The 24,212-nt window shown below is 53.3% G+C and overlaps 1 protein-coding gene across 6 annotated transcripts in view; it reads left to right on the top strand.

The window, feature by feature from the left end:
- Positions 1 to 798: 798 nt before the first annotated feature.
- Positions 799 to 24,212, top strand: part of Ephb2 (EPH receptor B2) — a 188,750-nt gene continuing 165,336 nt past the window's right edge. For 3 of the 6 annotated variants that reach the window (XM_075944565.1, XM_075944567.1, XM_075944564.1), the window contains exon 1: positions 810 to 1,008. In XM_075944565.1, coding sequence (XP_075800680.1) covers positions 948 to 1,008 — 61 coding nt within the window. In that variant the 5' untranslated portion in view covers positions 810 to 947. Of the gene's footprint in view, positions 1,009 to 2,006; positions 2,038 to 24,212 lie in introns of those variants that run through there. The other 3 variants (XM_075944569.1, XM_075944568.1, XM_075944566.1) reach the window with 2 other exon arrangements.

Genomic DNA, 24,212 nt, shown 5'->3' with positions numbered 1-24,212 from the left:
TGCACCGGGAACCAGATCAACAGAGGAGAAATACAATGTGCGGCTGGAAAGGTCCGCGGGGAGGGGCCGGTGGGCTCGCGCAAGACAACAAGGCAAGGAGGGAAGGCCTGGGGTCTGCCTGCCAGGACCCGCCACCCATGCCAGAGAGAACCCCGGGCCCGCGGGCGAGCGCCAAGGCCCACTCTCCCAGGCGGAGGCCCCAGCCCAGCCCCAGAGCCTGGGAAAGCCGCCTGTTTTGTTCCCAGCTTCCCCCCCTCTCTTTCCCCCCTCATTCATTGCAGTTCAGTCCCTTTCGAAGCCGCAGGGACGCGGGTGGCAAGGCTCAGGCAAGGGGGTGGCACTCCCGGCCCTGACAGGTAGAGCTAGTCCCGGGCTTTGGGTAGCCCCTTCCTCGCTCCCCACCCCCCCGCCCCGGGTCCCCTCTCTCTGCTCCTGTCAGCCGCGCCAGACGATCTCGGCTTTGCAGCATTCAATAAAAATTGAGAAACATTTGGGCTGAAATCGCTGCTTTATCTGGAGGAGCCACAGCTTCGGACGAGACCACTGCTGCGCGGGGGGGAATCTGGGGGTCCCAGACGCCAGGGTGCGAGGGGTCACGGTGTTTCAGCGCGCTGCTGCACTCTCCGAAGGAATATGAAAGACTAACAGAGTCGTGTCTCGGGCGTGGTGCAACCCGTGGGCACGTGGAGTACAGGCGCAAGGTTGGCAATCTAATCCCGGCTCCCCCCGCGCCTGCGGCTCAGGTGGGCCGTGCCCAGCGCTGGCGGAGCCCGGGTCCCCGTTCTGCCCGGGCTGGATGGCTCATTCTGCTGGCTGCGCGGCGGCGGCGGCTCGTGTGTGTGTGCGCCGCTCCCCGCCGCTCCCCGCCGGCCCCCCGAGCCCGGGGCGCGCGCTCCAGCCCCGGGATCCCCGCGGCGCCGCGGCCCGAGGCTCCCGGCAGCTCAGCAATGGCCGTGCGCAGGCTGGGGGCTGCGCTGCTGCTGCTGCCGCTGCTAGCCGCCGTGGAAGGTGAGCGGGGATGGGGGCGGGGAGCGGCCGCCTCGGCCCCGGGTCGCCCCCTCACTCGGCCCCGCGGTCGCAAAGTTTGCCCGGGGGCCGGTGCCGGGCGCAGGTGGCCGCAGGGAGGTGTGGCCAGCGGCCACCGCTGGGGAGGACGCGGGGCCCCGCGGGCGCCCGGACGAGCGGCGTGCGCTGATTGACTGTGCCAGGAGGAGGCGAAGGGACCATCTTGCCGAGGCTTTGTAGCCAGCCCGGCGAGCGCCGCCCAGGGCCGGGGGCTCTGCCCACTGCGCGCCCGCCACCCGGGTACCTGCATCCCCACAGAGCCCGGCGCTGGCTCTGCCTGGCTCTGCACCAGGCTCAGGGGCGCGGGCCCGGCGCGCAGTGGGCGCTGCAAAGTTTGGCAGGGAGCGTTCCAAGGGAGGCACCGCGGCCGCGCCAAGGATTGGGGATCCCGGGCCGCGCCCCCTTGGATGCAGTCTGGGCGACCCGAAGAGTCGGAGGACCCGCGGAGTGGAGAGAAGCGCTCGTGTCCCCCACTCCTTCGTTCGTGCCCGCACGGTCGCCCGCGGCGTACAATGGGGTCCCCTCCCCAGAAGGACTGAGCGGGGGATGGGGCAATGGGCATCTCTCTTGCGCGCGGGGTCCTCCAGGTACCTCCGCGGGCCACCGCCCCGAGGGCGACAGCTCAGCGTGGAGTCTGGAGCCCCGAGAACTCTCCAGCTGCCGTCATAGCCCCGACCAGATGCTTTACCATGTGTTGTTGGCCTTGGCCTGGGTCTCAGGGCCTCTCCCCGAGGCCTCGCGCTGTGGTACCACCCGACCCCCCGGGGGCGGGAGTGGCTGCCAGGTGGTCGCAGCTCGCTGGCTGAGGAGGGAAAGTTGTTAGGGGGGGTCTGGGTGTGTCCGCCAGGAATGGGTGGACTGGTAGGACCAGGCGTGAATCCTAATAATGGTTCTCAACAGTTTTCCAATCGCTTCACAGTTTATGAAGTACTTTGCTCTCAGTGGTTTACTGCGTGCTGCACGGTTGACAAGGTACTTGAAGCCTTCTTTGCAAAGTGCTTGCCGGCCGACAGTCGTGTTGAATCCTTCAAGAGAAGTCTTCCGGGAAGCCAGATGGGTCGAATTTTTTTTTTTTTTACTGGTTTTAACAAATAGGGAAACCCGCGGGTTCAGAAAAATCCCGTCTTACCCATAGCCATTGGGTGTTAAAAATAGGCCCTGAGTCTGAGGTCTTTGAAACAATTGACTGTGCTTTCTTGCCCCTAAAGAGGTGACTCCTTCTAGGAGTGTGCCACCGGGGGCTTGAGAGGTGAGGCATAGAAGTGTCTTATTCTTGGGCCACTTTGGGGTGAAGTGTGAAGAAGCCTTCAGGAGTCCAGGCACAGCCACTACAGACATGGTGGGGGACCCTGTGCTAGAACTTAGTTTCTCAGTAATGAGCATTTTAGTGACCGCAGTATGGGGGGAGGTGCGGGGGAAGGGAAGAAAGGGGGGGTCATTGGATGGCAGCCATCGTGTTTGGCACCAAGGCAGCTGTCCTCCGGCTCCTGCAGGATTTGGCGGCTGCCTGTGGTTTCCCAGAGTGGGGTGGCCAGGGCACTGAGGGTGCCATGGGCCCTGGGTGTGGAGGACAGCCCTGGAGCCCGGCTGCTGGCGGGGAGGACCCTGGGATTTGGTTGGTGTACCACTTATTACACTGGCTTTGGGGAAATGAGTCATGTGCTGGCCTGCTATACGTTGGGATGTTTACAGTATTATGGGGAGCTTGGCATAAATATTGCTATTTAGGTTGCAGTCAGTGGGGCTGGAGGGGAGAAAAATTGGCCTCTCTTGCGCGTTTGAGAAGGCCTGGGTGTGTTTTTAATTACCGTGGGGTAGATGGAAGGGCCACGTCTGTCCAGCTCTGGCAAGTGGGTGGTTAGAATCTGGGGGGCCGTGGCCTGACTGGGCCCTGGCCCTGGACACAGGGCTGGTTGGTGGCTGATGTCACAAGATGGGATGGCTGCCCGTTTGGGGGCAGGAGTAGGAGGACACCAGAGAATGTCATCCATCATGATCGGCTCGTATTGGACTGAGAAATGGTGTGAGGTGGGTTGCAGGGGTCTGCTTCTAATTCACTCGGGACCCTGGGCCAGCTCTCTTCTTTGTGGGGGCCTCAGTTTCCCTAAATAGGGTCTTTGGCTATTCTCTCGGGATTCCATTATGTATACCCACCATCCCATAATCTTTAAGTCACCTTTACTTCATCTGTCACTCAAGGGTGGGCACAGTGGTCAAGAACCACACTTGAATAGTGGATGGAGAAACAGTCCAACTGCAAGAATTGGGTATGGTCTTTGTGCTGGGAAGGTGACATGAATGGTCCTGCACATCCAGGGAACTCTTGGACTCCTCTGGATGCAGCCCCGTCTGTGGGGCAGCGCGGAGTCCAGAGGCCAGGGAGGACAGCTCTTGTCTCTGGCATGGAGATCCATGAGGCTCCCACCGTCTGCCTTCCTTTCTCCTCCAGCCGCTCTGTCTCCCAGCCCATTCCAGGGCTGGCTTGAGCTTTTCAGCCTAAGAATTCCCAGCTCCAGCCTGTGGAATGCTCGAGAGGAGATGGGGTGCACGTGCATGCGTGCATGCTTGTGTGTGTGCTGGGGAGCAGTCCCCCCACCCCACCCTGCAAGAATGGTGAGCATAGTGAATCGCCCAAACCACAAGACCCCCTCCAGGAAAAGCAAAGCGTTGAACATCTGGAGCCGGGGCGTCACAAGGCAGAGAAGCCCCGGGACACATCTGACAGAGGACAGTGGCCGGCTCACTGCTAGATGGAATGTAAAGGTTGAGGTCTCCCCCTCACAGCCCTTGGTTTGCTCTCCAAATATTTATGGTGCTTCCTTTTTGGCTGGGTGGTGCTGGACCCTGGGGCAGGCAGGGAGGCAGGGGACAGGCTGACAGAGAAAATAGTTGGCAAGAGCGAATGTGTGAAGTGTATCCCCGAGCCCTGCCAGGAGGAAGTCGAGGGCCACCTGGGGGTGCAGTTTGGGCTGGAAAAGGGTTATTTCGTCTTTTATGGCTCGATGCTGTGTTTCATTTTCTCACTCCCCGCTCTCCCGGCAATGAACTTTCTTAGCCACCTGGCGTTTTTTACAGATTGATCTCTGCAGAGTTGAGGCGGTTGACTTTGGGAGGATGAGGATGAGGAACACATTGCCTGGCAAGCCAACAGCATATGGGAAGGCCCAGGGCCGATGATCTGGCATTTCCTGGGGTGTGACCTAGGGGAGGGTGCCTGGAGGGCACCAGTGTGAGGTGACACAGAGGAGAGAGAACAGGCGGAAAAGCAGGGATGATGGCCCACTGATGGAGGGAGGTGTGGAGCCATTGAAGGTTCTTGAGCTGTTTACTGAGGGACCTGGCCAGGTTTGCATTTGAAAAGATGGGATGACTTCAGTCATTAGGGATGTTGATCTAATCCCAAATAATCTAGATTGGGTTCTACAGAGTCCCAATAAGGCCAGTGCTCTGGACTGTGAGTTTTAGGAATAAAGACAAGGACCTCCTGGACCTTTTGTATGTCCATAGTTATGGTACATGGAACTGCTCAAATGTCAGTTTCCAAGAGGCCTTCTCTGACAGTATCACTTAAAACAGATACCAGTTTTGCTACTTTGTATCCTATCTGCTTGTTTTGGTAACACCAAGTTGGTTTCCTTGTTTCATGTTGTCTGGCACTCGGGACCATGAACCCCAGAGGAAGTGATTCAAGCTGCTTTGTTGACTGTGGCATCCAAAGGTGCAGAGCTCCTTGCTCTGATACCCTGGGCACTGGGTAACAAGTGTGCATAAGATGGAGTATTGAGTGAGTGAACAGAGGATGAGCATCGGAGAAGGAAAGGGCCTGGGTAACCAACGAAACCTTCCTGGAGAGAGAGGGTCTGGGGATGGTCCAAACGGGAAGTGTTTCAGGGTGAGGGATAGACAGTTCAGCCAGAGGGCCACATGGATTCTTTCTGATGAGGGCTGGGAGCCCAGCTCTGTCTTCTGGGGCTTCATATGTCTGGAGGCCTGGTGAATGTGGGGTAAATTTACAGTTGTTTTCTATGGAAGTTTGTTTTTTTCTTTTTCTCGAGGAGGTAGCTTTTGTAGAAAGCAAGGCTTCGCTTTAAAACCCATCACTGATAACTCTAATCAGATGAACCTGGTGTGTCGCCCATCCGCTCGTCTATCCTTCATCCACCCCTCCACCCTCCACCCTCTACCCCTCCACCCTCCATCTATGCTCCATCCATAAATACACCTATCTTTCTATTTTACATCCATCAACCCTCCTTCCACCTATCATCTATCTATCCATCCATCCATCATTCATTCATTCATCCGTCTGTCTGTCCATCTTCAGGGGCAGGTTGTGGGAAACAGTCTGGCTGCAGTAGAGAACAGAGCCTGCTGACCTCATAGATGGTGTGTGAAGACATTGTCTTCGGGGAGCAATGGATCTGGGTTCGAATGTGAACATTGCTTGCTGTGTGGTTTGGGACAAGGTGCTCACACTCTCTGGGCTTCATCTCCTATGGTTCCCTTGCCAGACAGTCAGCATAGAGATGTGCTGGTTTGGGCTCGGGGCTCCTTGCCTTGTCTGTAGGTGTAGTCCATGATGACTGGGCTCGGATGTGCCTGCCTACTTGGCTTGTGGTTGTTTGGGTGTCGGGCCCCTGGCCCTGGGACAGCGCATTGAGTCTGTGAATAGACTCAGACTTCCCATCTAGGACCCTGTGGGTTAGAGACTACCCACAGCTCTGCCCTCTGGTCACCCCGAGGTGGTCCTAGAACCCTGGCTCTGTGGAGGCATCTCTGCTGTCAGGATTCTCACCTCAGTAACCCTGCCTCCAGAGTCCCGTTCATCTGTCAGTGTCAGTGCATCCGTCTGTCCTGCTGCAGCTCCAGTGCCTCATGCAGGTTGTCTGTGCTGCCTCTGACCCCTGCATTGAAGTGTCCTGCTAGGGACATATTCTCTGGGTGCTCATGCTGGCCTCGAACTGGTTCTGTAGCCAAGAAAGACCTTGAATTCCTGGTCCTTCTGCCTCTGTCTCCCAGTTGCTGGGATTACAGTTGTGCACCATCACTCCTGGTTTATGGAGTGCTGAGATTTGAACCCAGGGCCTCTTGCATGCTAGGCAAGTATCCTCGCTACGAACTGAGATGCATCCCCAGTCCCCTCTGGACATCTTTGAGGACCCATAACCCGGGCTCTTAATCCTCTCAACTCTGCCTGCCTGTGTTCACCTGTGAGTCTTGGCCGAGCAAGATCCTTACACATAGGAAGGGTAGGTGGAGGGTGGAGCTGGCTGGTGACAGAAGACTTAGGCCTGGTAGGAGGGGCCCTGGGCTCCTGTTGAGGTTGAAGCGTGTAGATCAGGTTGGAGTTCCTGGCAGAGGCAAATCAGATCTGTGTGCTGGCCCCAGCTTGGCGATTTGGCGTGGGGAGCGTGGTGGGGAAATCTCCATTTTAAGCATTCTTCTGATCTTTCTGTCAGCGAGTAACACTTGTCCCCAGTGACCTGAGATACAGTTCAGGACTTCTGAGAGAGAAGTTTCACCAGGCATTAGAATCTGGGAAAGGCCAGGCTGAAATGATGCCCAGCAGAGCCTGTGCCCACCTCCTGGCACCTGGTGGCTGCTGACTAGGAGGAGGAGGAGGCCCAGCAGGAGGAGAGTGGGAGGGAGGAATGTTTGTACAGCTCCAAGGGGTGGGGTGGCCGTTGGTGCAGCACCTGGAAGCTTCCTGATTGGCATCAGCGAAGCAGACCTGATAAGGCCTTGAAAGCATTTTAGGGCCTTTTAAAGCAGCTGCCTTCCGGAAGGTGGGGGAAGGGAACTCCTGTGTCACCTGGGGCTCACTGAGGCCACTGAAGCCTGGGCCTCATTAGGTGAGCATCCCAGAGCCACCTGCTCCCCCCCTTTTCTCCCACCCACCCGTGTGTGCCCCGGGAGTGGGTACACCCTCTGAAGAGGACAACCCTTCCAACTCCTTAAGCCAGCATTCCACCCAGAGCCTCAGTTTCCTCGCCAGACGGCCTGCTGGAGGCACTTTGCGGTGGGGAGAGGTGAGAGCCAGTATACAGATCTGTGCTAGCACAGTGACCTGATACTCAGCCACACCCCGCTTCGTTTGGTGGCATAACTGAGATGTGGCTACTCTCTCCTCCTGTCCCCAAGTCCTTTGGTGTAGCCCTGGCTCCCTTCCCTCCTGTCCTGTAAGCAGCATATGTATGTTTGTTTGTACACATATGTACACGCACACAGAACAATATGTGGAGTTCCCACCATCCTGTCCTGTGTTTCCTTAGGCTTGTGGCTTACCCTCTCTGAGCTTTAGTGCCGTAGTCTGTCACATAGGAATAATGCCCCTAGCTCTCCAGGTGGTTGTGGGAACTGCTCCCTTCCCTGGAGGAAAGTGAGTTTAGTGAGTTTCCGGCCGGATGAGTGGAAATAAAACCTTAGAAAGCCTCAGTTGCTGAATCCTAGTGAGAAACTGGGCTCAGAGCTGGGGTGGGGGGAGAAGGTGAGGCTTGTTTCATTAGGTCCTTTGTCCCCACCTCTCCCCGGCCCCACCCTCACCTGCAGGGGAACAGCAAAGACACCTCAGGTTCGTGTATTCTAGAGCCTGGGTTTAATTGACCCTGGCTGGAGAGTAAGAGGCCCCTCAGCCTGTCTTGGAGGGTTTCCCTCAAAGGCCTTGCCCTAGTTTAACACCACCCCCATTTCCTCAAAGGCCTTGACCCACTTAACACCCCCAGAACCCCTCCAGGTTCTCCATGGCCACACCCCGCTTTTGGCCTAGTGCCTCCCTGGTTTTCACTTCCTGCCACGAAGGTGCCGATGGCTGTGATTCTCTGCAGACACTGCTGAGCTTGTCTGTGTGTCCCACAGGTCCGTGGTGACCATGTGGTCATATCCATTTTACAGATGAAGAAAAGGAAACCCGGATACTGACTGTCCTGGGGTTACCCGGGGAATGGCAAGGTTGGGATTCAAACTGGGTCTGGGTGGCACTGGGGGAGCCTCCTCCCATCCAGCTGCCTCTGCAACTGGGCTTCAAGCTCAGAGGTAGGCTTGGCTCTGACAAGGGTCTCCGAGGCAGCTGTCCAGCCTCCGACTCCATCAGCATCCTGAGATAATGCAGGCGGGAGTGTTCTGGAACTCACAAACCGGCCATAAAAGCGCAATCTCCGTCATAACGGTCAGAATAATGTTGTTGTAAGTTAGACAAATCGGGTGTTAACACTGTATAGTGTGGGGGGGGGTGCACCACTGAGAGCGGGGACTGTGGAGCTGTCATGGGAAGGCTACTGATAGGACTGGAGGGTCATGTACCCTGTGAGTGCCGTGGCCACCCTCCAAGGGGGCAGGAGCCAGCGGTTCCACTTCAGATGTGGGGAAACTGAGGCCCGAGAGAAAAATGTGACTTGTCCGAAGCCAGTGACTTGCTGTAACTGGGGCCTCTCCACAGAGCCCAGGAGTCACCATTCCTACTGACTGCTTAGACAGCATAAAGAAGGATAGCTTTATAGAAAAATTCATGATTCTGGCTTCCCTGAAAGTCGATCTTGCTTCCCAGGCCCACATTGCCACATGGCCACGGTCAGCTGGAGCCCAATGGCAGCCGCCTCCTTGGATTCCCCAAGTACTGGGTGACTCACCACTACCTCACACATATGTTAGCGTTACCCTCCAGGCTCTGTAGGTTCAAGCTGAACCCTTGAGTCTGGCCCAGACTCCGTGGGGACCTGAAGACAATTGTTTAGGGGTCTGCTGGGCCTTGGCTGCCCCTTCTATGCCTTGGGCCGGGCTCCTTCAACTCTTAGGTTCAGGACCAGGTGCTGGGCCCCATCCAGGGAGAACACTACAGAAAGGACATCTGTGGTCTGCTGCTGGGTAACAAGTAGCCCCCAAGTCCTAGCTCAGAGAGGGGTGATTTAGGGCTTTTGCTCCAGCAGTTTGATGGCTTTGGGAGGTATTTGTTCTGTTCCACATGGTGTCAGCCAGGATCCTTACAGTGAGATCGGAAATGCCAACGTGGCCCTGGGGACAGCTGGAGGGCTGGACCCCCTCACTCCTCAGTGTTTATCACCCATCCCTGGTCTACCCCAGCACTCCAGGGGGCAAAGCAGAGCTCCAGGCCTTTCCTTTCTTGCTTTTCCTGCTGTGCTGAGGATGTACCAAGGCTTCATGTATGTTAGGCCAGTGATTTACATGAGCTACATTCCCAGCCCATGTAAGACTTGTAGCTTTAGTAAGAACATAAATAAAATTATGTATGATATATATATATATGTATTATATGTTATTGTGTGTACGATGTATGTGTGTGAACGTGGTCATGCGTGTGTCATGGTATGTTTGTGGAGGTCAGAGGAGTGGGTACTCACTTTCCACTGATGTCCCAGGCACCCAAACAGGTCATCAGGCTTGTGCAGGAACCTGTTACTCACTGAGTCATCTCACCAGCTTGGATTTTCTGAGACCAGGTCCCTGTAGCCCAAGCTAGCTTTAAATTTGTGGCAATCTTCCTGCCTCAGCCTTCCAAGTGCTGAGATTACAAGCGTGCACTACCATTCCCAGCTTCCATGTAAGACTTCTTGAACAGTAACAAAATGTTACCCTCTGGCATCTTACGAGTTAGCACCAGCCCCAAAGCCAGCGTGGGGGCATCTCAGTCTCCCTCATGAGGGATCCCAGGAAGGGAGGAAACCCATGGTCCCATTTTCCATTCAGACCTCAAGAGAAGCCCTTTTCTTGCCAGAGACTAGACACCCTTTAACTGGATTAACTCCTCACCAAAGCACACCTTGGAGGAGATGCTCAAAGTTCCGGACTTCCTCCCATCTCACGCCATCTTTCCACATGCTCTGGGCTAGCTTGTGCTCCAGATTTTGATCTAGGCTGCTATGGGAGCAGAGTGGCCCTGGGTTAGAGCAAGGACTCAAGGCTACCACCTTTTAGGCGGTTTATTCTGTGCTGCTGATAGCCCAGAGATGGGGAGAACGGAAAGCCAGGAGGTCCATTCTTTGCCCTCTGCTCCTTCCACTCCACCTAACACTTTTCTCTCTGTATCTTTCTTGTGTAATCTGGCCCTGAGCAAGCAGGGACTCTCGTCACCTTGTTAGTTTCTAACAGATGTAAAAATCAGGGAACCTCCCAGGTAGTGAGGGTAGCCAGGGACAAGCTTTGTCAAGACTTTGTCTGAGGTTCGAGGTCAAAGAAAGAAGCCTTGGTCTGGTGACATGGGATTTGAAGGTATGGTCCTGGCATAGGTGGCTTCACCCCCTTGGGCCTCAGTTTCCCGAGGAGTTATAATCAGCCACCTGTGATATGTGTGTCAAAAAGCGACTGTATTCTTCACTCGACTATAAAAGAATCCGAAGGCGTGACTGTGGCTGTCATTCTTTATGTGGTCAGGGGCCGTCACGTGTGCAGGGAGGCAAGGGGAGGGTGGGAAAGGTTCGGGTGTGATTCTGCCATTGCTGTGGAATCTGTTTTAGAGCACAGGTTGGCTCAGAGCACAGAGAGGTGCGTACGCGTGGTGACATGGGCTGGTAGAGACCTCTCTGGCATCACCCGCAGAGACCCAGTGGAAGGTGGGCCCAGGCAGTGCATTAGTGGGATTTTCTGTGTTAAACCAGTGGTTCTCAATCATCCTAACGCTGCAACCCTTAATACAGTTCCTCATGCGGTGGTGACCCCCAACCATAAAATTCTTTTTATTGCTGCTTCATAACTGTAATTTTGCTACTGTCATAAATCATAATGTAAATATCTGATATGCAGAGGATCCGATAAATGACCCTTGTGAAAAGGGTTGTTTGACTCCCAAAGTGGTCAAGACCCGCAGGTTGAGAACCACTGTGTTAAACCTATGACAGGCAAGAAATACGGCTCCTATCTGCTGCCTAAATGGGAGATCAAGTTCAAAGTCAGACAGATAATAAATTACAAGGATCTTGGTTAAAGACCCCCCCTACCAGACCCAGGAGCTGGCCTGGCTTGTGGTCAAGTGTGCCGTTCATGTTAGAAGGACAGTGGTGTCCCATAGAGAACACCAGTCCTGTCCAAAGAAGACAGGTACTATACCCCTGAGCACCCCTTTTTTCTGCAGGAGTAGGGGCTCAATCTTGCGTATGTTTATGGGGGAGGTATCACACCTAACCGTGTTTGCCGGCTGGATTTCTCTCACAGGCCAAGAGTATGCAAGCTCTAGCAGGGGTTCTGATGTCACTGTGCCTGATTCTAGGGTCTTCGTGCTTGCACAGCCGGCATTGTACTGACGGAGCTGTCTTCCCAGCACCTGGAGGAGGTGACTCCTCAGACATCCCCAAAGCACAGGCAGGTGAAGTGTGAGGGGGGTGATGGAGACGGTGCATGCTAAGATCTGGTAGAAGGCCCATGAATGCCCTGTGTAGCTAGACTGCAGGATGGAGTCCTGTGTGTGCCCGAGAGCAGAAGCTGCCAAGCGCAGAGGCGGGGTGCAAGCTGCCTGGCCCCAGCAGGGAGAGCGTGAGGTCAACATTCCCATTATGGCGACGACATATGTCCACAGCACCAACTTGTCACTTGGCCCAAGTCCATGGGAAGCCGGAAGGACAAAAAGCATCTGAGCCCTGTAAGTGGGGAGAGAGCGGCTTTAGAGCACAGTGGGACTCGACCCTCCTGAATGGGCCTTCTCCGCCTCTCCCGGGAGGCAGGGCCTGGGAACAGCTCGGCCAGAGCCCAAGGGGCCCTTTTGGAACCCACAGAAAGCTGGGGCCCAGGGAGTCCGCTCAAGTCAGGGTCCCGGTTGTGACATCCTCTTGCTTGTGCCCATCAGCATCAGCTGTCACTGCTCACAGCCTCAGATGGCAGCTCCTGTGGTTCCAGGAAAGCGGTGGGAAGGCTTCTGAGCCGCTGAGGCGCCCCCAGCACTTGGGACCCCCTTGGACCAGTCCCTTCTGGAGCCAGAGGGGTGATGAGGCTGGGTCAGGGGGAGCTAGGAGGTACAGACAAGGGCAGAGAGGAGCTCCTGTCCTGGATTCTCTGCTTCTCAGCTCTGTCACTTGAGGTGAACCGGCCTGGGGCTGGCCAAAGATGACTCTGAGTTTCTAATCCTCCTGCCTCCACCTCCCAAGTGCTGGGATGGGCAGCACCATGCTTAGTTTGTGCAGGATTGTCTGTCAAACGCGGGACTTCATGAATGTTAGGCACACACTCTTCCCGCTGAGCTGTGTCCCCAGCTATGGTTCAGCTTCCTGAGTCTTAGTCATTCACCCATCAATGAGTGGAAGGCCCGCTGTTCCAGGTGCTAACGGGGGAATAGAACTCCCACAAATGGCCCTCTGACTTCCACACACAAGCATGTGCACACATAAGAATGCACGCACATACGTGAAATCAATATAATAATAAAAAATACTTTATAAAAATAACATTTCAAAATTATTTATTTTTATTTTATGTACATTGGTGTTTTGCCTGCATGTATGTCCATGTGAGGGTGTCAGATCACTTGGAACTTGGTTACAGATAGTCATGAGCTGCCATGTGGGTGTTGGGAATTAAACCCGAGTCCTACTGGAAGAGCAGTCAGTGCTCTTAACCATTGAGCCATCTCTCCAACCCTCAGTTTGGTGTTTTAACCACTGACTTGGTACATAGAGGGCCTTGAATCTCAGCAGAGGAAGCAGGGCCCGCCTCCCTGCCGCCTGTCGGGTGCGCCTCCATTTACCCAGTTCTAGCTGTTAAGGGGCTGCTAGCAGGTTTACCTTTGCCGGAGAGGAAAGGCACAGAAACTTAAGGAACTGCAGCAGAAGGTGATGTGGGTATCATAGATGAGGTTGCTTGGCCCTGAGGTTTCTGGGGATTGATTTTCTTTCTGATGGATCTGTGTTGTAGTCACCAGAGCACAAGCCCCTGGCCCATAGCTAGTTGGTGGGGTGGTATGGGGATCTGTGCTTTTGAACTTCTCGTGTGTGTGCGTGCGGTTTGTGTGTGTGTGTGTGTGTGTGTGTGTAGCATCGTACACGCTAGGCAAGTGCTCTACCACTAAGTTACTCTCATTAGCCCTTTAAACCCATTCTTCTTGCCCCCCTTGGACTTGTGGAACCTACAGTGTTGTTTCCTATTGCACCCTGCCCCCATTCCGTACTCCTTCATCTTCTTGCTCTGGCATCTTCCTGCCCCTTAGTAAGGTGAAGCTTGTAGATATCCTCCTAGCCGAAGCCCTGATTGCCTTGTCTTTGGTGGTCTTGGTGTCCTTGGCGGTACCTTGCGTGTAACTCTATCCTATTTCTCAGATTATATCCGTTGTACGATGGGTCAGCATGTCCACTTCCTCCCAGCTGTAGTGGGAGATCCTCAGCTGGAATGGTTGAATGGTGCATGGTGGTATAGAAGCTGAGCAGTGGACAGCTGGGGGATGGATGGATGGATGGATGGATGGATGAACAGATGGACAGGCAGATGGGTGGATGGGTGAGTGAGTAGATGGATAAATGGATAGATGGGTGGGTGGATGGATGGGGTGAATGAATGGATAGAATTGATGATAGATGAATAGATAAGTGTGGCTGGCTGGGTAGATAGATGGGAGGGAGGGATGAATGGGTGGTGGGTGGGTAGATGGATGGGATGTATGTATGTATAGATGTGTGGAATGTATGTGTATGCATGTATATGTGTATGTATGTTTAGATGGGATGTAGATATGGATGGGTAGATGGATGGAATTGATGATGGACGCGTAGACAGGTGTTTGATGAATGGCTGGCTGCTTGGCTGGGAGAAGGATGTGGTGTATGTATGTGTGTATGTATGTATGTATGTAGTGTGTATGTGCAGAGTCAAGTGTTTGCATGTTTTGGGTAGGTAGGTGGGAAAATGAGCAGAAGAATGAACGATAGTCTGGGTGCCCTTCTATCCTGAAATTCCCTTTGGTATCTGGATGATCATACTTCCTTATTCTCCTGTTTCTGGCTCTGGATCACGCTGGCAAACAGCAGACACCCCAGGTTTAGAGAGAAATCTTCTGAGCCATGGACTTAGGTTTGCCAAAGTTGCTACACTGTAGAGTTCCGGAGAAGTTGCCCCCAAGTGAATGTCTGTGGAGTAAATCCTATTTTCCTGCCGACTTGGCTCATGCTTTTAGAGATATCTTCCTGCTGTCAGGGGCTGGTGCTTAGAGCTGGTGACAGGTGGGGGAAAAGCTGGGGCTCCCCTGGGCACCAGCCGCCCCATGCTTCCACTTTCTCCATCCTATGCTCAGACTGATGCTGGCTCCAATCTGGGAGCTCACAGCCAGGGAGAGGTGCGGCAGCTGGGGACAGATTGAGCATCTGGTCTCAGAAGCCTCTGCTGTGGTGGGGCTCTGTGCTGCTGGGCTCAGTTAGTGCCTTCAGCCTCCTCCAGACTGTTTCTGTCCATCTGTCCATGCATCCTTCTTTCCCTTAATCCTTTTCCTCCCCCCATCCATTAGTTCATTCATCCGTCTCTCCATTCATCATTCTCTGTGGACGGCTTCTAAGATGCCAGGGGACCTTGTGAGAGATTAAACAGACTCACATTGGCTATCAGAGCTGCATCCCAGCAGAGATGGGCAAAGCCTTCTTCCTCTTCCTTCCCCTCCATCATTTCTCTTCCTTTTCCTCCTTTCTTTTTCCTCTTTCTTCAGAGCAGCTCCCATGGATAAGCTGGCACTGTCCTGAGCAACGACCCTGGTAATAGTCATGAACTCATATGGCAGATTAATACAGATGCAAGTATAGCAGTGTCCAGGGACCCCAGGGTCACTGTTTGAAACATCTCAAGCCTCTCTAATGTGAAAATCCTGAAACTCAAAAAAGATCCAAAACTTTTATTTTTTTCCACCAACAAGAGGCCACAAGTAGGAAATTCTACACCTGACCTCACGTGACATGTCATAGTCAAAATGCAGGCACACTGGGGCTGGGGGAATGGCTTAGTGACATCAACCTCTGGCCTACAAGCACACATGCATGCACGTGACTATACATACATATATGCTCACACAAACACATCAACAAAGAAATGTCCACACAGTAAAAAAAAAAAAAGCCGTATAAAATGACCTTCCAGCTGGTTCTGGGGTAGTTGGTTTATTGTTGTTATTTTTTGGTGATGTTCAGGATTTTATTTTATTTTGTCTTATTTTGTTATTTTGTGTGGTGTTTTGTGTATAGGCGCACATGCTCGCTGCCTTAGTTTTTGAAGCGGAATCTCCAGCTGAACTGGGAGCTGGTTGGTTGGCTAGACTGGCTGGCTGATGCACCCTGAGAGGCTCCTGTCCCCACACCTGGCTTCTCTGTGCATGCCGGGGGTCTGAGCTCAGGGTTGCATGCTTGCACAGCCCGCTCTTTACCCACTGAGCCAAGTTGTTTGATTTTTTTCTTTTTTGAGACAGATTTTCATCTAGTACAGGCTAGCCTCAAATTTCTGTGTAGCTGAGGTTGGTCTTAATCCTCCTGCTCCACCACCGGTATGCGGGGATTACAGGTATGTGGGAACACTCCCAGCTGTGAATTGAAGGTGTACATGAAACATCCCACCTTTGTGTCTAGACTTGAGGTCTGTCCTTCAGATATTGTGTAATGCTGGGTGGTGGTGGTGCATGCCTTTAATCTCGGTACTTGGGAGGGAGAGGTAGGCGGATCTCTGTGAGTTTAAGGCCAGGCTGATCTACAAAGTGAGTTTCAGGACAGTCAGGACTGTTACACAGAGAAACCCTGTCTGAAAAAAAAAAGATACCTTATTATGTATATGTAACTATCCTAAACAAATAAGCAAAAAAGAAACCAAGAATCCCATACACATGTGTAGCAGGGGGTGTGCTGCAGAGAAGTGTGTCCCAGCCTGTGCTGTGGGAGAAGGCGCATTCAAGTGGAAGGGAACGGCATTCTCAGCGGAGGGACGGCCTAAACAAAGGCCCAGAAGCTGGAAGCAGGCTGCTTTGTGGCTGTCACTGTAGACGGAAGTGTGTGAAGTGGAAGATGGGAGGTGAGCCTGGCAGAGGTGTGAGCAAGGAAAGTGGTTTGCTCTTCAGTGCAGGAGAAGGCTGACAAAAGACATCCAAAGCCGGGATCAGGGGATGCGGCTCAGGGGTGGAGTGCTTGCCTAGTGCATGCAAGGCCCTTAGGTTCCATCCCCAGCACTGCCAAAAAGAAAAAAAATCCACCCCAAACAAAGCAGGAAGCAGTTGAGGAAGACTATGGGCACAGCCCCTGTTAAGCGAGCCCCTGTGTGCAGGCTGTATACATGCTTGCCTGCTACTGTGTCAGTGGGAGAGGGGTGGAAACAGGGCAGAGCAGTAGGGACCATGGCCCGCCTTCCCGGCTCACCTGTCTCCCCTGCCCAGCCCCCCCCCCCCCCAGCTCTGCACACCAGAGTCAGCCCTTCCTGCCAGTCGGGGAACAGCTCCCACACCTCATTTAGCCCAGGTCTTTCACAGAGCCAGGACAACCCGAGGCTCACCCCAGAATTCAGAGCATCCAAATGTGGGGAGAGTGAAGCCCAAACTGCCGTCTTCCTGAGGTCCCATAAAACCAGTGGGCGGCTGGATCTGCAGCCTTTAGGACAGTGCCTTAAAATTGGTGGCTCCCCTTTTCTCCTGGTAAGATCTTGGATGGAGTTTTTTAGCATCTGGTTCTAGCCCTTTTGAGTGTTAGGTGGGATGTGAGGGGGAAAGGGGGGGGGTTAAAAGTCCTCTTTGAGCATCCATCCAACTTTCTGTGAAATGGGCACAATAATCACAACAAAGGAAAACTTAATTTACTCCTCCCTGCCCAGGTATAAGCTTCAGGCTGGAGGTATAGCTTGGTTGATGGAGTGCTTGCCTAGCATACACAAAAGCCCTGGGTTCCATCCCAGTGCTGAATAAACTCGGTGGGTGCACATCTGTAATCCCAGCACATCTGGAAGTCAAGGCAGGAGGACCAGAAGTTTGAGGTCAGCTTTGGTTACATGGCAAGTTTGAGACCAGTCTGGGATACATGAGTCCCTGCTTCAGATCTCACAGACACACACACACAAACACATACACACACACTACACACAGCACACAATACACACAGCATACATTAGACACAATACACATACACACAACACACACAGTACACATAACATACACTACACACAACACATATAATACACGTAACACAATATACACGACACAAACTACACACCCAATAGACACAGCATACAATACAACACACACAATACACACTACACACTACACACACATACACACAAACACACACACACAAACAACACATGCTTCCCAAAGGCAGAAATGTTTATGTCTTGCTTGCAAGTCCCAGTGCTTGCCTGGGACATAGCAGTTGTTCAGTTGGCTTCTACTGAGGGAGTAGGTACCGTCGTGTGTCAGTGCCTGCCTCCTGTCCCTGCACCAAGGCTTCACATGCGGAATCTTAATTCTCTAGCCCAGTGGTTCTTACCCTTCCTAACACTGTGACCCTCTAATACAGTTCCTCATGTTGTGGTGACCTCCAACCATAAAATTATTTTCGTTGCTAGTCCATAACTGTAATTTTGCTGCTGTCATGATCTGTAATGTAAATATCTGATATGCAGGTGGTCTCTGTGACCCACGGGTTGAGACATCACTGTTCTGGTCCCATTGCAGATGAGGAAAGAGCTGTGGCAAGGCTCCCTGAAACGCATATGCTCACAGCACCCGGACAAGGAAACTCAAGTGATTGGACGGGCTGCTAAGGACCCGAGTGGATGCAAGGGCACCCTTGGGGTCTGCTGCAGGGCCTGGCACAAAGTGGCTGTAGCAGAGGGTGTCTCAGCTCTTGCCGTGGTAGCCCCATGCCATCCCGTCTGGAAAACTTCAGGCTGGAATTGGTTTGTTGGGGTTCATCCATGTGGCCTCTCGTTCTAAGGGACCTGCTCATGACGGATACCTCCAGGGTCAACTGTCCCCAATGATCAGGACCCACCTGTCTCCAAGGGACAGATGTCCCAGTTTCTCCCCTTGCTGTCATCTCCATACTGTTTTCCCAAGAGGCCTTGAGCTAGCCCCTTGAAGGTGTCACCTGGATGGTGGTATCTGGAGGCCCCAGGGACAACCCATCATCCTCTTGGTTCCTCTACAGTGCGTGGCTGTCCCAAGGTGCGAGGCTCCAGCTGCACGCGGCAGATCCGTCTGCTGTTCTGTCTGCTGTGCACGCGGAGAAACAAACACAGCTGTGTTTATTCCAGAAATTACACATCGTGATAATATGCTCACTCGGGGTAATGCCTCCCGGTCAGCTGACAGGGGGAGCTGCACCAAGGTGCCTGGAATTCTGGGTCCCTTTCAGTTCTCTGACAGCTAGGCTGTGGGGTAGACCTTGGCCTGCTCTGCCCTCAGCCATAGGGCATGCACAGATGTGTTTGAGGGTAGTGGGCTTTGTCACCTGGTGGGGGAGGAGGAGGAAGGGGAGGGGGAGAGGAGGTGACCTTTGACCTTAAAACTTTCAAATTGGGAGAGTTGAGCCTGAAGTCTAGCCTAAAGCACAGCCACACGAGTCACATGAACCTATTAGTGGAACATGGTTCAGGACCGGACTCTGAATTCAATCACGCTGTTTCTTTCTTTTTTTAAAAAAATATTTATTTATTATGTATACAATATTCTGTCTGTGTGTATGCCTGCAGGCCAAATGAGGGCACCAGACCCCATTATAGATGGTTGAGAACCTCCATGTGGTTGCTGGGAATTGAACTCAGGACCTTTGGAAGAGCAGGCAATGCTCTTAACCTCTGAGCCATCTCTACAGCCCCCAGAACCATCTCTCCAGCTCCCCATGCTGTTTCTTTAGAGCATTTCGTGGCTCCCTATTACTCTGGAGATGGAGCCACTAACCTTCCCAGGGCCCAGAGGCTGCGTGTCTGGCTGCTGCTCACACATTTGCTGTAGCTGCTCTGGCCTTTAGATCCCTTAGAATCTCTGGGTTTCACCTACCGCAGGACCTTTGCGCTGGCTGATCCTTGAAGCTGGAATACTGTTCCCCTTGTTGTCCGTATAGTGCTTACCCATGCTCCGCTGTTTTCTGGGGCGAGTCTCCCTCTCCCAGAAAGTTCCATAAGCAGCGTTTGTCAAAATCCTAATTTTAAGTTAATTCGTGTCTCTGGTCAGTATTCTTTCCTCCCTTCCATACTGCAAAAGCAGGGGCGATTACCCTGCCTGCCGCTGGATTCCTCAGGCCTACCTCAGGCCTGGCCCGTAGTAAGTGTTCATTTAATGTGTCGGTTGGAAGAATGAATGAGCGGACGCAGTTCTCCGCTCTGTGAAAGGGGGGTACGCTTCTGTTTGTTCTTCAGGGTGACAGTTGGCAGAGTGCTGTGACATCCGTCATCTCCCTTTAATTGAACAGACTGGTATTGAAGTCTGCAGGGGCTTGGCACAGGGCCAGACCCCAGGGTGGGGGTGTGGGAGCTGAGGTGGAGCAGGCATCAAGAGCTGCGGCTGTGTACAGCCCCTGGGAGGAGGGCCTAGCGGGGCAGCTCCTCTCCCATGCAGACAGAAGAGGCCCCTGGTGCTCAGGGAGGGGAAGTGACGTGGAGGGCACACGTGAATTCAGACCTGGTGGATGTGCGGTAGGGGCCTTCTACTCTGGCCAGATACTCTGATGGGTAGTGTTGGGCCTCACTGGGCAAGCTGCGGGGGTAGCGTGACTGCTCCATTGATCTCTACTTTTCCAGGGCCAGGCTGATGACAGGTGTACCATGAAGTGTTGAAAACGTAGGCAGAGAACCAGAGGGTGGGAGATGGGAGGTCGGCTGGGTGGAGAAGTGTTTCTGGGTTGGGCAGAGCCTGCAGGAGAAAAGGAAGGAGAAGAGAAGGGAGTCTTATGGATGCCGAGACTATGTGCCAGGTAGAGCCACCATCTGAGCAAAGCCCCTGTGGCAGGAGTCTGCCGGAGGTCTGCATAGCTGGAGACAGAGAGTAAGGGGCTGGAGGCCGGTGATTGACAGGAGGGTCCTGATTGGACTGGTTTCTTCCGTCAGTGAGCTGGTAGCAGTGCTGGAGGCCTTTGAGGAGGTACCTGGATCTAACCTGGGCTCAGAAAGTCAGGGTGTGCGGAGGGGAGGGAAGGGGAGGGGAGGGATGGGAGGAGCCACCACAGCAGGCAAGTTGGGGTGCCAGGGATGGGACTTGCCTTGTGCTTTCTTCACTCTGGCCTCCTGGGACAGCTCCTCTTGTAATGAGGCAAACTTGACATTTGTTTCTGACAAAATTAGTAATTTACTGGCAGACCCCTTGGCAATGAGCTTGTGACTTCCGTACCTGCTGTGCCATCCAGAGGGAGCCCAAAGGGCAGAGGGTGAGGAAGAACCTGGGCTCTGGCCCTGACCCAAGCCTTTCCCGCAGGGTTTGGAGTCACCGCACCTGGTCCTGTCCTAAGTGACCTGATAAGTGGCTTTCCCTCCTAGAACCCCATTTTCTTATCTCCAAAACGTAGTGTAGTGACTGCCCCAGGAACAAAACTAAAATGACTGTTGTGTTGAGAAAGAGCCCCCAGAGCAGCCCCAGGAATGCCTTCGGTAGCCTGGGCCCCATCTCTGTCTAGTCTACGCGGAGTTTGCCTTGGGCTGGCAATCGTAAGTCTGCTACCCAGGGATCTCAGAACAAAGCCTCTGCAGCAGCCACCCCAGCAGACAGCGCCCTCTGGCAGAAGGGCTCCCCAACCTCACTGGCTTCCAGGCCTCCCCTCTGCTCAGCCTACTGCTTCCAAGGACCGTTAGATAAACTGAGAATCCTGGAAAGAGCTTGGAGGGCGGGGCCTGGTGGAGTCTGGCTCCCTTCTGCCCACATGTGTGGGCCAGTTGCCTCCCAAGGGCGGGGGGTGGATATAAAGAGCTTCGGGGGGCCTGGGAAAGGTGAGGGGGCTGAAGAGGGTGTGGTAGGGGACTGGAGGGTTTAGGAGGGTGTGGGGGGCCAGAGGGCAGCTGTAACAGTGCTCTCTAATTTTTGAGAGAACCTTTCCCCCATCTTCATATAATTAAGAGTATTTTTAAAATGCCTTGTTGAAATAAAAATAGCCCATTTCCATATGACCTCATTTTATTCCACACCCCACAGTGAGCACACACGCATGCACTCATGCATACACACACAATTGGGCTTGAGACAATATTTGTTTATGTTTGTGTGTGTGTGTGTGTGTCGTGATGGGGGAATGGAGCGTGCACATGTTCCACAGCATGTGTGTGGAAGTCAGAGGACAAACTTATGGGAGTCTGGTCTTTTCTTCCACTGTGGGACTTAGGGATCAAACTCAGGACATCAGGTTTGGCAGCAAGCCTCTTTTCCAACAGAGCCATCCCGCTGACCCTTTACATTTTTTTTTTTTTGACGTTTGTTGTTACATTTGAGTTTTAGAACTGACTTTTGCGCCTCCCATTTGAAGGTTCCTATTTTGCCCAACTGGTAGACATTAAAGGGACCCTCTTTATTTTCTGATTTGCAGCCAGAGGCCTTGAGCTGTGGCATCCAATGGCATGCTGCTCGTGATCACCGCTGGCGACAAGACCATGGCATGCATTGTTTATCACAGTGGCTAGTCCGTGTCCTGGCTGATGCGTTCACACGCCTAGCTATGCCTTTTCAGTACAGAAGCAGCTATGAGGCCTGTCACTCAAATATGGAGACTCATACTCCGGACAGTGCGAGGACTTGTCCCGTCTACCCTAGGACCATCCAGATTCCTGGTGCTTTTCTCCTCGCCTGCCTGCATGCTGACAGGTGGGGAGACCACGATCACAGAGGGCAGGGTGGTGCAGTGAGATGACCAGTGCAGGATGCCATATTGCCGTGGGATTAGAAGCTGGACTTAGAGAGTTGGCACCCGCTGTGTTGGTTGCACCATTGCTGCTTTATCCACATTAGCTGCAGAGTCTCTGCCTTTGGGGCATGGAGGTTCCTTGCTCTGGCTGAGAGACAGGAAAGATGTTAGAATCCCAGTACTTGGGAGGCTGAAGCAGGAGGATGGAGAGTTTGAGGCCAGCCTGGGGTGCATAGCGAGACGTTGTGTTGGGGGGTTTTGAATATGTCTGAGAGGTTCGGTACTTGCCCAAGGCCATAGAGCCCAAAAGAGTCATAACTGGGTATAACCCACAGTCTTCTGGTCTCAAGCCCATGCTCCAAACCAGAGCACAGACTGATGAGGACTGGTGGGGCCAAGCTAGGAGCCAGCGCAGAATACCCAGAGCACAACAGCAGCCCCTACCGCTTGCTCATGTTTAGCCCCCTTTGGCCAGGCACCTCTCAGCCCTCTCTAGGGAGCTGGAGAGCATCCTACATCACCTTGACTGCCTGGCAGCAGGATAAATTCTGTCTCCAGCACAGTCCAGGGCAGTTGACAGTGTCCTGTCCCCTTTGCAACCTCCCAGAGCTCTCTGACATCCTGGAGAGATAGGCCATGCAGGCTCTCTGGATTCCGGGGAGTGGAGTGGGGGGGGTGGAAGGGAGGGAACAGGCCCAGAGATGTGTCTGCAGCAGGGCAATGAGGTTGTCCTGGTTGTGCTTCATGGCTTGGGCCTAAAAGAACTTTAAGAAAATGCTAAAATTGTGAATTATATCCCTGAAAGTTGTAGTTGCAAGTGCACGTGTGTACACACACACACACACGCACACACACACGTACACACATACACACATGTACACACATACACACACATACACAACGCACACACTCGTACACACACGTACACACACGCGTACACACACACGTACACACACACGTACACACACACACACGTACACACACACAAACACGTAATACTCTCTCTGTCTTAGATATCATTTCAGGATTCTTCCCAGCTGTTTGTGTTTTTAATTTTGTATTACATATTTATCGTGTGTGTGTGTGTGTGTGTGTGTGTGTGTGCACACGCGCATGCTCACCCATGTGTGTCATGGTGTATGTGTGGAGGTCAGAGGACAACTTACAGGCATCCCTTCTCTCCTTTCACCATGAGGGTCCTGTGGATGGAACTTGGATTGACAGGCTGGATGGCAAACACCTTTACACACAGAGCCGTCCTGCTGACCCTATTTGTGTGTTAACTTGTGTCAAAGTCTCACTGTAGAGCCCTGGCTGGCCTCAGACTCCCTAAGTAGACTAGTCTGGCCTCCAGTAACTCACAGGAATCCCCCTGCATCTGCCTCCTGAGTGCCACTTTGCCTGGCTGTACTTTTTTTTTTGTTTTTGTTTTTGTTTTTCTTTTTTGAGACAGGGTTTCTCTGTGAAACAGTGCTGGCTGTTCTAGAACTCGCTTTGTAGACCAGACGGCTCTTGAACTCACAGAGATCCACCTGCTTCTGCCTCCTGAGTGCTGGGATTAAAGGTGTGCACCACCACCACTGCCAGGCAGGATCTCAGATTTGAAATCCTCCTGTCTCAGACTCACAAATGTGGGATTGCAGGCCTGTGCCACCATACCCAGCAAGGCCTCAAAAAACTCGAAAGCTGCCATGTGTCTCTGCTGTTGCTGCTGCGGCCTGCGTGGTTGGACCGAGGCTGGGGGAGGTGCTTTCCCATTATTCTCTTCTAACACCTTTGTGCACTAGGGAACTGAGGCTCTGAGAGGGTGTCACTCACTACGGAAGCACAGGAAGGTTTGAGCCAGTTCTGCCTGGCCTTGGAGGCCAGGTCCCTGTGCTCTGTGATTCTGGGAACACCTCACTGCCACTGTCTCCTTGTGGTCAGACTGGAATTCTATGGGAGTTCATTGGTAATTTTTGTCTTAGGAGGATGGACAGAAGGAGGAACCTTCTTTCTTGGGTCTGGAAGTCCCCTGGAGACTAGACAGGGCTCCTTCCTCCAGTGTAGTCCGAATTCCTCTTGCTCCATGTGATGGGGAGTCTGCTGTTCTCCCCCTGTTGGCTGAGCATTCTGGGGCAAAGGAAGGGGGGGTCTTGTGTAGCGGTTAATCATGAAGCTATTAGCAGTTTAAATCCTGAGTTCAAATCCTGCCCTATGTGCTGTGTGATCTTCTGAGGGCCGCTTTGCCGTTCTGAGCCTTAGTTCCTCATCCGTAAAATGAGGTGCAGGCTCACAGAGACGCCAAGGCTCGCCCAGAGGAAGCCTCTGCTGCAGATAATGGCAGGTGCACTGGAGAAGCCTGTTTGGTGGGCTCAGGGCCCAAGATCTGCGCCATCAGAGACA

Source organism: Microtus pennsylvanicus, chromosome 13 (assembly GCF_037038515.1).
Source record: "Microtus pennsylvanicus isolate mMicPen1 chromosome 13, mMicPen1.hap1, whole genome shotgun sequence".
NCBI lineage: Eukaryota > Metazoa > Chordata > Mammalia > Rodentia > Cricetidae > Microtus > Microtus pennsylvanicus.
This window is presented reverse-complemented; position numbering and strand designations above follow the sequence as displayed.